At 33.8% G+C, this 14,018-nt stretch overlaps 3 protein-coding genes across 4 annotated transcripts; 1 reads left to right on the top strand and 2 right to left on the bottom strand.

The window, feature by feature from the left end:
* Positions 1-1,713: 1,713 nt before the first annotated feature.
* On the top strand, positions 1,714-5,193 carry Arv1 (ACAT-related protein required for viability 1). Of its 2 annotated transcripts, none has more exons than XM_085200451.1 (7): positions 1,714-2,015; positions 2,491-2,610; positions 2,743-2,882; positions 3,234-3,370; positions 3,708-3,779; positions 4,186-4,338; positions 4,763-5,193. In XM_085200451.1, exons 1-7 carry the CDS (start codon positions 1,917-1,919, stop codon positions 4,873-4,875), a joined length of 834 nt encoding a protein of 277 aa, XP_085056577.1. In that variant the 5' UTR covers positions 1,714-1,916; the 3' UTR covers positions 4,876-5,193. The 2 variants fall into 2 exon arrangements, with proteins under 2 accessions (XP_085056577.1, XP_085056578.1); XM_085200452.1 differs by lacking the exon at positions 1,714-2,015 and adding an exon at positions 2,158-2,286.
* Positions 5,169-11,401, bottom strand: LOC146530276 (uncharacterized). The gene is made up of 2 exons (XM_085200453.1): positions 11,191-11,401; positions 5,169-11,110 (listed from the first exon to the last, which is right to left on the bottom strand). The coding sequence occupies exons 1-2, from the start codon at positions 11,255-11,257 to the stop codon at positions 10,773-10,775; spliced, it is 405 nt and encodes a 134-aa protein (XP_085056579.1). The 5' UTR covers positions 11,258-11,401; the 3' UTR covers positions 5,169-10,772.
* Positions 11,402-11,903: 502 nt separating this feature from the next.
* On the bottom strand, positions 11,904-13,583 carry LOC146530275 (uncharacterized). The gene is made up of 4 exons (XM_085200677.1): positions 13,219-13,583; positions 12,814-13,024; positions 12,387-12,483; positions 11,904-12,291 (listed from the first exon to the last, which is right to left on the bottom strand). The coding sequence occupies exons 1-4, from the start codon at positions 13,348-13,350 to the stop codon at positions 12,180-12,182; spliced, it is 552 nt and encodes a 183-aa protein (XP_085056803.1). The 5' UTR covers positions 13,351-13,583; the 3' UTR covers positions 11,904-12,179.
* Positions 13,584-14,018: the final 435 nt, after the last annotated feature.

The following is a 14,018-nucleotide window of genomic DNA, read 5'->3' as shown; positions in this document are numbered from 1 at the left end:
TAAAAAAAAAATATATTTTTTATATTGTCTTTCCCCTTGTCTCTATAATCTATTTCTTCATACTGCCCTCCTAATAGCGGGGGTTCTAATAATTTTTAAGTGACAAAACAAAAAAGTAAACAAATTATTTTACTACTAAATAAACTACGTGTTCACGTGTATATCACATCGACGGGACCCTCATTTAAAACGAAAAGCTTTTAGCCAATACATGCCCCTTACACGGAAAAATCGTGTCGCACAATATAAAACGCATTCGAATTTAATAGTAAACGGCTCAGCCTTTTGAAAAACGGCGTGAAAAATTTCATGAAATACAAAATTAATATTGCGGTCAACGACGGGAGCGGAAACCGATAGGAACTAAGAGTAGTAATTGTGTTTTTAAGTCATTTAACTTCTCAACTCTGACTATAAACTAGGTTTACGGGTTAAGTTAAAAAAATAAAGAAACATTCTATTATATTTTCTCAAAAACGAAATAAAAAAGAAATCAATTAGACTGCTAAATATTAGATTGTTATATACTCCTATATCTATTTTTTTTTAAAAAAAAAACGCTGTATCCGACACATGACGGTATAGGGCACCTAGAGTTAAGTCTCTCCGTTCCCATTAAGATACTTCCGTTCCGCATTTTCCGCTGAATTCCGGAGCATTGCATTTGACTAGCGGAACACAACGCCACGCTCTTTATCAGAACGAGGAAGTGAAAAATATATTATGTTATTATATTACTTATAACATTTAATTTTAATGTTAATTAAAACAATGGGTGAAAAATTATGCGAGGGTTCATATAACAGACTAGCGGACGCGCGCAGTTTCGCTTGCCTATTTAAGGGTGAATTCTAATAACCCATGAAACATGTGTTCAATGAAATATTTTTAAGTCTAAATTTATAAAAATCGGTGGCAATTTTAAGATTTCCATACAAACTTTCAACCCCTTATTTGCACCCTTAAGGGGTGAATTCTAGAAAACCATGAAACATGTGTTTAATTATATACGTTTAAGAGTCTAAATTTCAAATTTTATGAAAATTGGTGCCGATTTAATTTTTTTTCCATACAAACTTTGAACCTCTATTTCACCCCTTTAGGGTTAAAATTTTTTAAAATCCCTTCTTAGTGGATGTCCAGATTACGAAAGTAAACTTTTGTCCAAATTTAACGTTTCTACCATCAGTGGTTAAGGCTGTGCGTGCGTCTTACCTCAGTCAGTGAGGACAAGTCCTTTTATATATATAGATTAATTTCAATTCTAAGATCTCTATGCTAAGTGTAGGAAATGTTGTGGGAAGCCTTGGTCAGCGATTCCAGGGTTATGTGGGAACGTCACACATTTGTGAAGAATAACGTAAACAATCACTCTATGTCATTTAAGAAATCGAGTCGCAAGTCCGAGAATGATTCAATAAATAATGAAAATTATAAAATTTACGAAATAGCGCCACCTGATGGACTTTTAATGAGTTAACAAATTTCAGTTATTCGGTTTTATAAATTTCACACAGATGTCGCTAGCTCTATTATTGTTTCATAAAACAACTTAATAAATAGTATTTAATTATAATTTAAAAAACTAAATAACACAATTATTGCAATTTTCATAATTATTTTTTTCATTACCGTATTTTAATTATTTTGGTCATAATCAAGGAAAGAAAGCTTTAGATGTTCTGTCATTTTGTTTTTATCTGTAATGGAGTAACCAAATGTCAAAACAAAAACATAACCTGTTAGACTTAAAATTTATTTATTTTTACACCATTATATTTAATTATTAAGAACAGAAGCAGTATTTATTTTTATATTATTTATATAAAAAGATTATTTTAAAAAATATACAATTGAGTATATAAAGATTAATACAGGAATGAAAAAATGAAATAATTTCAAAAAAATATATAGAAATGGAAGAAAATAAACCATATAAATGCGTCAACTGCGGTGAAGCGGCCGCTGCTTTATATAGGACTTATGGTCCATCAGTTCTGAAACTTACAAAATGTGTAAGTTACCTTAAAAATATTAAATATCAATCTGTACTTAATATTATAAAGCTGAAGAGTTCTGGTGTTTTGTTTTTTTGAACACGCTAGCCTCAGTGACTACTGCTTCCGAATAAAAAAAAAAATTAGAGAGTCCATTTATGGAAGAACGCTATATGACATGACATAAGTTGTTTCAATATAATCTACTGTACCTACAGTCAGAACTACCACCAGTATTTAGAATGTTGTCACAATTCAATAATTATTTCCATTTAACTACTGACTGCAGGTGCAAACTATTGAATATATATGGACATTTTGTTATTCTGAATAATTATTTACTAGAGTAATTGCAATATATTAAATTTTCTGGACTAGTGACTGAAGCCACAACCAATTGTGTTTATAGTCACACTTGTGCCCCTGAACCACAACTATTCTAGAAATAAATTTGTATATTTAATTACCTTTATCATTTTAATTTATTTTTCAGGAAAAATGCAAAGGAGTAGTAGATAAATATATAGAATATGATCCTGTTATAGTGATGATAGATTTAGTTCTAATGTCTAAAGAAGCCCAAAGGCATGTTATATATAATACACAATTTAAAGTTAGTATGTACAGTTTAGTTATAATAATAATAATGTTTTATTATTAGCAATCATTTAAATTAAATGTTTCTAAAAAAATTATAAATCAAAGATCTTGCTTTTAAAATATATATATTTTTTTTCTTTTTCAGTCATATTGGAAATTGTTTATAATATTGTTAATGTTGGAAACATTTTCAATGTGGAGAAATGATAGCTTATTTAACATGACCATTAATACTATATGTAATATAACTGTTAGTAATAATACATATTATAATGAAACTCTCATGTAAGTATATTATATGGCACTTGAGCCCTATATGCTATAACTGCAAGAGTGAAATTTAAATAAGCTTTAATAATATAAAAATTTCCCACTCGGAGTAATGCAATATTTATTGTTTTCTTTTCCTCATTCTGGTTAACAAGGAGTACCAACCAACCAATTCAACAGGCACAGCTTCCAAAATTCGGCGGAAAATGGGGAGTGGAAGTGTTTTAGTGGGCTACAAGTTGTCTTAACACAAGGTTCCCAGGGTCTGTCTGCCTACACTGCTATGTAAAGAGCACCTAGCTTAAAAAAGTTGCTTAGTTTATAATGATTAACTTACTTAAAGTGACGTTTTTTTAAATATTTCAGTACATTGCCAATAAATATAACATTACCTGAATCGTGGAATGTTTATTGTAAAGGATGGAATCAACCAGAGAGGGATTCGGTGGATCTTTTTATATGGGAAAAGGATTTTTATGTGCAATTTCTGTCTACTTTTTTTGGTATACTTTATGTTTTCTTATTTTGTATAATGATTTTATTTTCCTTATTTTTTTTGCCTTTAATATTTTGCACAAATATTATTTTTAGCTTCACACTGTATCCTGCATCATTTCTCTACTCTCCGCCAAATTTGGAAGGCATAGTGTGTGAAGTGACGGAAGTAATAATGATATTTTGAAAATAATTTAAATGAGTTCTTTAATACTTTTATAATTCCTGAAACATATTATTTTTCTGTTTGACTACTCTAGTACCTTAAAATATATAAAATGTACAGAATTTGATTATACCTACTTTCTTTTTTTTGTTAATAGGTATGTTTTTTTTTGTTTCCAGGCATTGTTATGTTCATATTTGTATCCCATTTTATGATGACTTTACTCACATTTCATACATCGAAGACGAAAGGTATTTAAAAACATAATAATATTTTTTAACTTTATAAAAATTTATATTAGTCCTAGCACACACAGAGGTAACCTGGAAACTTAGTGTCAAAACACTTTAAGCCTGCTCCCTAAGATTACTATTTCTTTATTTCAACAAATGAAGCATACTTTATCCTGTACAAAGCACAGAGGGAACCTAGTGTTAAGACCCTTCGTTCCCCACTTTCCGCCGCATTTTGGAGGCATTGCGTGTTGAGTGGCGGAACTCAACCCCGCCCTTCGTCTCTACACCAGAGACCATTAAATAAATATTTCATTTCCTCGAGTGGGGATCGAACCCACAACCGGTCATGCTCACACTTAGTGCCCCTGCGCCACAACTGGCCTCATATCTATATATAATTTATCATTTTGTATTATCATAGTAGGTCTCCAAATGTTGACGAAGTCCCACTCTCTCGCATATGCGCACTCCCTGAGCGCGCTGCCCGCGCTGGTGTGGGCGCGCGACGCTCGCGGCCCGCAGCAGTGCGCCGCGTTGTTGTACGTCAGCGTCGCGTGTTATAATGTGTTTAGAGGTTTGTATATACACACATACACTTTCAAATTTATTTATTAAGTTACACATTATACTTATAATTTGGATTATGTAAATTGTAAGTAGTGTAATGTTAATATATGAGGCCAGTCGTGGCGCAGGGGCACAAAGTGTGTCTGTAAATGCGACTGGTTGTGGATTCGATCCTCACTCGAGGAAATTAAATATTTATTTAAATTTATATTTTCATTTCTTCGCTCTGGTGTCGAGGCAAAGCGCGTTTAAAACTTATTGCTTCACCCAAAAACTAATGCTATAACTAATATTATATTATATAGAATGCCCGAAATACGAATACCTTATGTATAACGTCTATTTATTAAAACACACAAATACATATATATATCCCAAAAATATTAGTTTTATTTTTGATGAAATTTAATTATTAAAAATATTTTTTACAGTACTATACGAAGGTCCACGAGCTGGGACTGCATTAGTCCTAATCCTTAGTAATTTAGTTAAATATCTTACTACGTTTCACATTATGCCTATTATAAGAAGTTTTATTGCTTAAAGTAATGAAAATAAAATATAGCAAGTGATATATTTTTCGTTTTATAAGTAGACCTAATAAAATATTTGGGGTCGTTGTGGAATCTAAATTGGTTGGAAAACGGGATACGGATACAACGTTATGTATAAAAATTTTAAACAATTTCGGACTTACTTTTAAAATTCTCATGTCATTCTCCTTTTTTCGTTTATTTTCGAACATTATTAGTATTAATTTGCAGAATTGTAATTATGAACGACAATATGTAAGTAGGTAGGTTGAATTGCTATAAAATGTATAATTAAAAACATATAGATATCACAGAGTATTTATTTAGCATACATATCGTTATATTATTTACTTAGATTTACAATATTTCAATATTACGATTGTTACATACAAATTGGTTAACATAATATATTGTGCATCTCATCACACTCTTAAAAAAAGTGATCTAACTAAAAATTCAAGATTTTCTGTTTTGCTAATCTTTTAACGACAGTCACTATCCTACGGCAATGTCATTAGTTATTTCTAATAAATAGTAAATTTTTGAGTTAGACCACTTTTATTCTGAGTGTTACGATATTTTTAGCTAAGACAATTTTCCATATAAAAAAAGAATACCAATCATTTTTTATAACTTATTGTAATAAATGTTTTCCTTTTTTCCTATCAATTATATTGAAAATAAAAATGAAACTTATGTAAAATAAAATATAGAATAAATAGAGACCTGGAGATGTAAGAAGGGCCCGACGCAGTGCCATCCCAGGCGTCGTCCCTTATGGCAAACCCTCCAACAGAAAAAGGTGGCAGGACGGGCGCAAGGAAGAAGAAGAGAGGAGGGAAAGGCAAACAAAGGAAGGAAGCCCCAGCTACAGTCCAACAGCCGTCAGTCGTAATACCAGCCTACGCACCCCCTGACGCTGACCTACCACACCGACTTTACCCGACCCACTACTCACACAACAACACAATTGACCTCGTAGTGTACCGGGGTCTGGATAACATCCAACTTGAAGCCCATCCCGACGCCTTCGGGTCCGATCATCTACCCTTAATAGAGCCACTAGACAACGCAGAGAGTATCGATCGGCTTGAGGAAAACCTGACGTCCTCTATCCACGACGCCATGCGAGAAGCTTTGCCGCAGTCCTTCTCGATTTCTAGAGGACTGCCACCAATCCCGCGCAAGATTACACTGCTGCTCGAGCGCTAGCGAAGGACGCGTTCCGAGTGGCAGAGGACACGAGAGCCAGCGAGCAAATTAAAACATATTAAAACAGAGCTAGATAACGGCGCCGCAGATAGTTGGCAAGCTCGCATCAGTGAGGCCAACACTGACCAGCCGTCGCTCAATCGGCTCTGTCGCCCACTCACCAAGAGGAAACCACCGATGAGGCCGTTATTTCACCCGGTTCTCTCCGGTATGATCATATGGAGAGAGCCGGCATCCTGGCCAATTACCTGGCCACTCAGTTCAAATCGGACCCTAGTCTCCGTCCCGTCTATCATCAGCAGCTAACTGAACCGGTCCTACCTCTCCCGCCTCCGCCGTTCTTTTCACCGACAGCAGGAAAAAGGCCATTGGCAAATTGAAAGCGAAGGCCCCAGGACGTGACGGCATCACCCATGGGACCCTTAGACATCTGCCGTCCCGGACAAAGGCCGCCCTGACTAGGCTTTCTAATGCCATTCTGCGCCTGGGATATCTCCCCCGGGCGTGGAAAAAATGCCTGGTCATCATGATTCCGAAACCGGGCAAGAACTCAGGAGGCTACCGCCATGTAACCCTGCTTAGCTCCCCCTGCTTAAATCAGCCAGAAGCTGGTGTCGGAACTGAGTGGTACCAGGAGAGAAATAACAGAAAACCTGAAGGAGGCCCAAGCCATAAGAAGCTGGGCTACGAGACCGAACAACCATTCAGGGAGATAGCGGAAATAAAAGAGGCACACTCATCACTGTCAAAAGTCATCTGGGAGCTTGCCGGGACACAGACAAGCGCAGAGGCGACCCCTTTTACTCAGTGGGAGGAACTGTAACAAGCCACAAAGAGGATAGAAAGCCACCTGACATCTCTGGCTAACCGTTTTTAAATGTTTCGGCGGGACGTGGACAACCTGGCGTCCCGTGTGTCAGAAAATCTGCACAGATCATCGGAGACACAAGCTCCCAACAAAGACAACGACACCGAGGAGTGAGCGAGGCTGACGAAGTCCCTGCAGACGATAGAACGGCCCTAACAGAAATCAAAGAAAGAATCAACATGCCACAACCCCTACCTCCCATGAAAGATATAACACCAGAAATATGTGAAATAAACGAAAAACTAGAGATAATGTCCTCTGAGGTGCGAACCATTAGAGATACGCGGCACCGTGACAGCACTCCTCCGAGACCGTCGATAGATACCGAGTTCGCAGTCAAAGAGGTAAAACAGACCCTGGCCACCATCAAGAAGGGGGTAACGGACCTCGCGAACTGCGACAAACAAAAAGACAACCAAAAATCACAAAACCTTACAATAAAAGAGCCCACCAATCAAGACCCGTTAGTGTGCGTGAGGGGAGTCCTCAGCTGCCTCACAAACGAGGAACTGGTGGTATACACCAGATCCCAGAGCAAACATTTACTTCAAAACATCCAAGAGGCGGATGAGGATACGGGTTCGCTACAGGAAGCGCGCCCGGAACCCCCACGAATGCCATCCCGTACTCCAGGTGTTCCTAGTTATATACAAGCGATACACCGAGACCGAGAATATCTACATAGGCTTTGGCAAGTGCACGGTGGAGGATCAATCCCCACTAGTGCAATGTGCCAAATGTCTCGGCTTCGGGCACACCCGGACCCTCTGCAAAGCCGGAACAGAACTATGCAGCTACTGCGGAGGGGACCACGCGGGGAAGGTTTGCCGAGAAACCGCAGAACAGCCTATAGCTCCGAGTGCCCAGAAAGACAAAAATGGGATGGCATAGCACGTTCCAGGCTTTAGTATTGCTAAAGGCCCCCCAATCACTTCAGCACGCAGCGCTTGAGAGGTACGCATAGGACCGGGAGCGAACTCTACAACGCTCCAAACTGGCGATAGCGGAAATATACAAAATGGCGGTAGAGGAAGGTATCTGAGTCGCACTTGTCCAAGAGCCAGGAGGAGGAGCTAGGAGGGAAGGTGAGATGAGATCTCAACCAGGCACAACCACCATCCAATGCACTCTAAACCGCCAGAAACCAATTAAGGCAGCCATAATAATCTTCGGAAACACCCTGGAGGTGATCCACCCTGAAGCATACATAAAAAAATCATAAATGAAATGTATAAATTAACAAATATATTTAAAGGTAAAATGCATTGCTTAAATGTATAAAATAGGCTAAGCAAGGCATCCAAACATTTAATACTACTACTAATAAAAAAGCAATAAAATGGCGGCATGATTGTTTTTAAAGTTATATGGAATAAAGTAAGTTTAGGTATTATGTACTAGATTAATTATTAAAATAAATTGTTATTTATATACATTTTGCTATTTATTTTTAATCTTAATATTTTAATACAGTATTAAAATGTAAGAATAACTTACCTCTTTATTTAAAATCTTAAATTTAATAAAAATTATGTCTTTTTGTTTTTCTGTTTCGCAACTATTTTATTAAAAAAAATAATAATAAAAATACAATGCAGAGGTAAGATGTCCCATAAAAATCAAATTGCATTTTTTGATAAAGTGCGAAGAGCTTCACGCTTTATCCCGCACATAGGTTAGGCAGAGGGGACATGGGATCCTAGTTTACGAAGTGGACTTATTAAGATACTTTTGTTCTCCACTTCCCGCCAAATTGTCGAGGCATAGTTTATCGATCGGCGGAACTCAACGCCGCGCTTTACCTTGTTACTAGAGCAAGAAAATGAAAATATTAAATATATCATTCCTGTGAGTGAGAATCAAACCACAACCATTGCGTTTACAATCACACCTATGTGCCACTGAGCTACGACAGCCTCAAACTTACAATCAATTATTTATTATATTTAATAATAATTAATAAACGTTTAATTTTTAGTACAAAATTAAGCACGATTTTTTGTTTCAATGTTGTGCCAATTTTAAAAGTAACATTATTATTTATTCACATTTGGTACATTCTTAAAAAATCTATGAATTTCACTATCCCATTTAAAATCTTATTTATAATGTAAAAAATCGAATATAACGTCATTTATTCTTAAATAAAATAAGAGCTGCTCAGAAATCACAATCTTAAAATTGTATGAAAACAATATATGAGTATATCAATAATTATAAAGTAAAAACCATAGCTTTAATTAATTATATTTAGAAATAAAAAAGTCAGCATCACGCTGTAGATACAGCAGGGTAGGCAGAGGAACCTAGTGTTACGACACTTCATTTCTCTTTTTTCTGTGCCGAAACTCAACACTGATTTTTTTACCTTGGTTGCAGTGTTAGCAAAATAATGTTAAATAATAATTCATTCACGTGATAGAGGATCGAACCCTCAACCTTCGTGTAACAATCACACCCCCTTTGTGCATTTGCGCCACGGCTGCCTTAATTATCATTATTTATGTTGTTACAAAATTTACTTTCTATTATGTTAAAATGTTTTCTATTTCACCTTAGCATTGTTTTGTTAGTATTTTTTTTAAATATATCATTAATCAATGTCACAAGAGATTAAATACAATACAGCTTTGTTTCAGTCTTTGGTGAAATTGAGCTCATTATGTGGATAATTAATATAAAAAAACCTAAAAAAATCTAAAGTTATAACAAAAACCTTACTTGTAGACACAGAATAATTTCCAATTTTTTTTTATTAATATTTCTTATTTAAATAGAAAAGATATTCTTATTACACACATATACTTTAAATGTTTATTCGTAAAAGAAATTTTCAAAATAAATAAAAGAAAACAAATTAAAAAATGCATGAACCCACTTTGTTACCAGAGTCGGGAAATGAATATTATACATTTCCCCAAATAGGAATGGAACTCATAACCATCACATTCAGCAACCTCAAACATTAACATAATGCGATTAAAATATTATATTTATCACAAAAGTACTTAAAGGCCAACTTCGATGACATTCATTATTGACAAGAATGATTAAAAATAAAAGTAGTGTACGCAATAAACAATAGTGACTATCTTATCGTATTTAATTTGCAGAAAATATGTATAATCAATTTATTATGGAACATTACTATTGAGTATATTATAGTGATTTGCAACAGTAACTATTGTATATCCAAAGTAAAAAAATATCTATAGCCATAATCTGGATAGATATTGGATATTGGTGGAGCACCAATGCAATTTTATGACTGGCATTTGATTTGGCTTGGCCAAGCCGACACACTACTTATGTATGAAGGAAGTACTTTTTTTACTAGATAAAGATAAACAACAAATATCACAAATTGTTAATAACAGATTTTTTAAAACGTAAATTCTTCAAAAATTTATATCCATAACCAAAATTATCTAAAAATGATAGATAATTTAAAATAATTTTATACCTGTAACTGAAACTAAATCTGATTCAGTATATCTGAATCTTATATCTATATTTATATCCAAATTTAAAATGATTATGATGAAATTGAGAAAAAAAAATGCTTCATACATTTTAACTACAGTAAGAACTATATTTATATACAATTTTATAAATTTTCATGGAAATAATATAAGGTAAACACGTTACGGAATTTATATAAGTTTACTTTAGAAAAGCTATATTTATAAAATAACATTATATCCGAGCAGGAAAACTTTGGAATAAATTAAATACAATACAAGTATGATCAATAAAATGTATGATGTTTTAACAATTATCTAAGCACATAACATATTATTATATCAATAAATAACATTTATTAAGCAACTATGGGACCAATGGGGGATCGTCCTGACCAATCATAACATCCTCATACATTATATCATTGTTTCTACGTAAATTAATTTTCTGCCGAACATATTCAACTAGATTATACTTCCTTATAACTAGAACTAGACCAAATACCACAAGAGCTATAGTAAATATTGATACTACAGCTGCTGTAGCGTCGTGACTGGAGGCGTAAGAACCAATAGGTATACAATCATCCCCATCGTTAGTATATCCCTCCACACATTCACAACGATGTGTTTCTTCCTTACAAATGTAATTGTCTCCCGGGCAACTATTCGACAGTTTGGTCACATTGCAGAACAGGATGTTCTCTGTTAAAAAGAATAAAGTACTCTCATATACGTGCACGTCCTGAACGAATTGATTCAATTAAATAATTGTAGGTACTTACCCGTATACGCGTAATGTATAATATTTAATATTATAACTGTTATAATATCGATTGTTCTAAAACCCATTGTCGCTTGGTTATCTCGATAGGCTTCACATCACAAATTGTAACGGGATAAATTAGTTTTTATCTACTTCACTTTCGTTTGTTATATTTCTTTCTCCGAATACAGCCGCGCGAGCAAAACAAATGTCATACAGAAAATAACTTCTAGTTAGCTGTCAGCTTGACGTCACTTGCAACGTTTTGTTAATGCTTAATGCATTAAGCAGTCGCATAATATACATTGTTTAATGGAAATAAACATAAGTTTAAGCGTAGAAAATTTACATTATTTTATAAAGTGTTCTTGTTATTAAAATCAGCTTCATGATGTTTCCCGCACACAACAGGTTAGGCTGAGGGAACCTAGTGTTAAGACACTCCGTTCCTCACTTTCCGCCAAATTCTAGAGACATTAAGTTTTGAGTGGTGGAACTCAGCGCCGCGCTATGCCGCGACACCAGAGCGAAGAAATGAAAATATAAGTTTAAATAAATATTCCACAACCAGTCGCGTTTACGGTCACACTTAGTGCTGTTGCGCCACGACTGGCCTCATCAATGCTATTTATATTTGAAAAAACATTTGCTGTTTATTTAACTAAACAATTTACATGAAGGCATATTTTACTTGTAGAATTTTAATGTAAGAATAAAGAAAATTATCGAAAAAAAATTTTAAAAGTTTATTTAATAAAACAATAATTATAAATATCATTTTAAGTTACCGATAGATGGCAATTTTAAAGGCACTTCAGATATTATAAAAAAATAGCTCGATATGACGCTTACAGGTAACAGGATAGGTATATTGATGTCTAAAACGAATATAATACTTGAATAGTAAAAACATTCAGAAACATTATAAAAGTAACAGTCTTTGGTTATTACTCTGTACAGTAGTTTTTTTTCTCTTTCTTTAAATAACTAATTAAGCACTGATGTTGTTTAAAAGTTATATTCTTCACCAGAACCATAAGTATATTTTTCTGGTAGCACATAATCTGCAGGATCATGGCCGTAAGATTCAACTCCACCGTTGCCATCGCTAGCACCCTCTCTAAGAAAAGAGTTAAAATAGAATAAATAACATAAATAAACAAAAAAATGTTCCTGAATAATTTTAAATAATAGGTAATTTGAAGAGGCCCTTACCTTAATTCTTCATGATCATTTACAACTGGTGCTTTTTCCTTGTCCCTTTCGTCCTCCTCCTCCGCTTTGGCATTACGTTTGTCCTCACGATATTTTTCTATTAGAACAAAGTACATATAATTTTGTCTATAAAAAATAATAACATTAGAAATCATTTGTTTAACGTTTTTTATTATAATTAGGTTAATTTAAAACTCATGAGTCATTTTACATAATGTGATTAATAATGTAGATAATAGAACACTTTTTATAGTTAAATCGCTATATCGCTAATTTATTTAAATTAGACTTATTTTTTATAATCTTTCCAAGTAAATATTTGAGCAAAAGTAGCAGCTTAGATTAATGTTTTTACATTAAAAAATCCATTTTAAAACTCTTTTTAACAGTTTTATTGGCCGTTTCAAAGGTTTTAGTCTTAATTCACCTCGTCTCTCTTGTGGGTGGCTGTGAGCTCCTGCCTCTTGACCTTCATCATGACCAAATGAGTCCTGTGTCTCTAACTCGTAGTGATCGCCCGCTTTTTTGTGGTAAGAGTCGAAATGTTGGTATCCTTTCTTCCCTCCTCCTGTCTTCTTGCGTGAGTAACCAATTTCACCGTCACCTTCGGTCTCATAAGATTTGTGGAAATTTTCAGGCTGAGAAATATTAATGGTAAGAAGTATTTTTTAAAAAAATAATTATATACTTATTAATTTAGTAAAAAGGTAATGCGTAAGAGTGAGAAATACAAATATTAAAATTTATAAAAAAAAAAAAATACTAAAATCTTTTTACATTTACAAGTAAATTTGAATTAATTATTAATTATATTATTCTTAAAAGTACTTACGGGCGCAGCTCTCGCCTCCCGCACATACGTTCCAACAGATATTGTATCATCCACCATTTCTAAATCTTTCAAAATTGGAATTGCCACTGCAAAGTGAAAGAAACCCAACGCAAGTAGCTTAAAACTAATCATGTTTAAAAAACTTGTAAAACTAAGCTTTTTTATTTAGCTATATTTATGTGTTAATCTGTGGTTGATCTTTGAATTATTTGGCTAAAAAACTATCGAACTCGTGCTTGGTATAATAAAAAAGTAACACAAATGTCACGTCTTCGCTTTTTTTTTTAATTTGGCAACGATAAAAACTGTTCCGTTCAAAGCTGTTTTGCGAACTCCACATTATATTTCAAATCTTGTATTTTATATAACTGTCGATTGCAAATTATTTTGCAATTCTGGTCCCCGTCAGTCGTTCTTAGCGTATTTACTTTTTATAAAGCATTGTTCAAATAATGACATTACTGTAGAGTTTTTTTTTTCATTCTTAGTGCAACACTTTTCTTTTGAATTAAAACGGCATTACGGTTTTATCAATGATTTTTGAATGGAGTTACTCAAATCTATGGTTATTTTATTTGGTTTATTTTTTGGTGTGAAATTGATAATAAATAATCTAAATTGAACTTGGCTGACAACCGAAACAGATTCTAAATCTGTTAATTCCTGAATGATTCCTGATCTATCACACATTAAAAAAAAAATTAATAAAGAAAAATAAAATGAGGAAATTAATTAACTTTCCGAACATTTATAGACATAAACTGTATTATATTAATACATGTATGTGATAAAAACGTCGA

Source organism: Heliconius melpomene, chromosome 17 (assembly GCF_056956725.1).
Source record: "Heliconius melpomene rosina isolate 202511_hmr_F chromosome 17, ASM5695672v1, whole genome shotgun sequence".
NCBI lineage: Eukaryota > Metazoa > Arthropoda > Insecta > Lepidoptera > Nymphalidae > Heliconius > Heliconius melpomene.
This window is presented reverse-complemented; position numbering and strand designations above follow the sequence as displayed.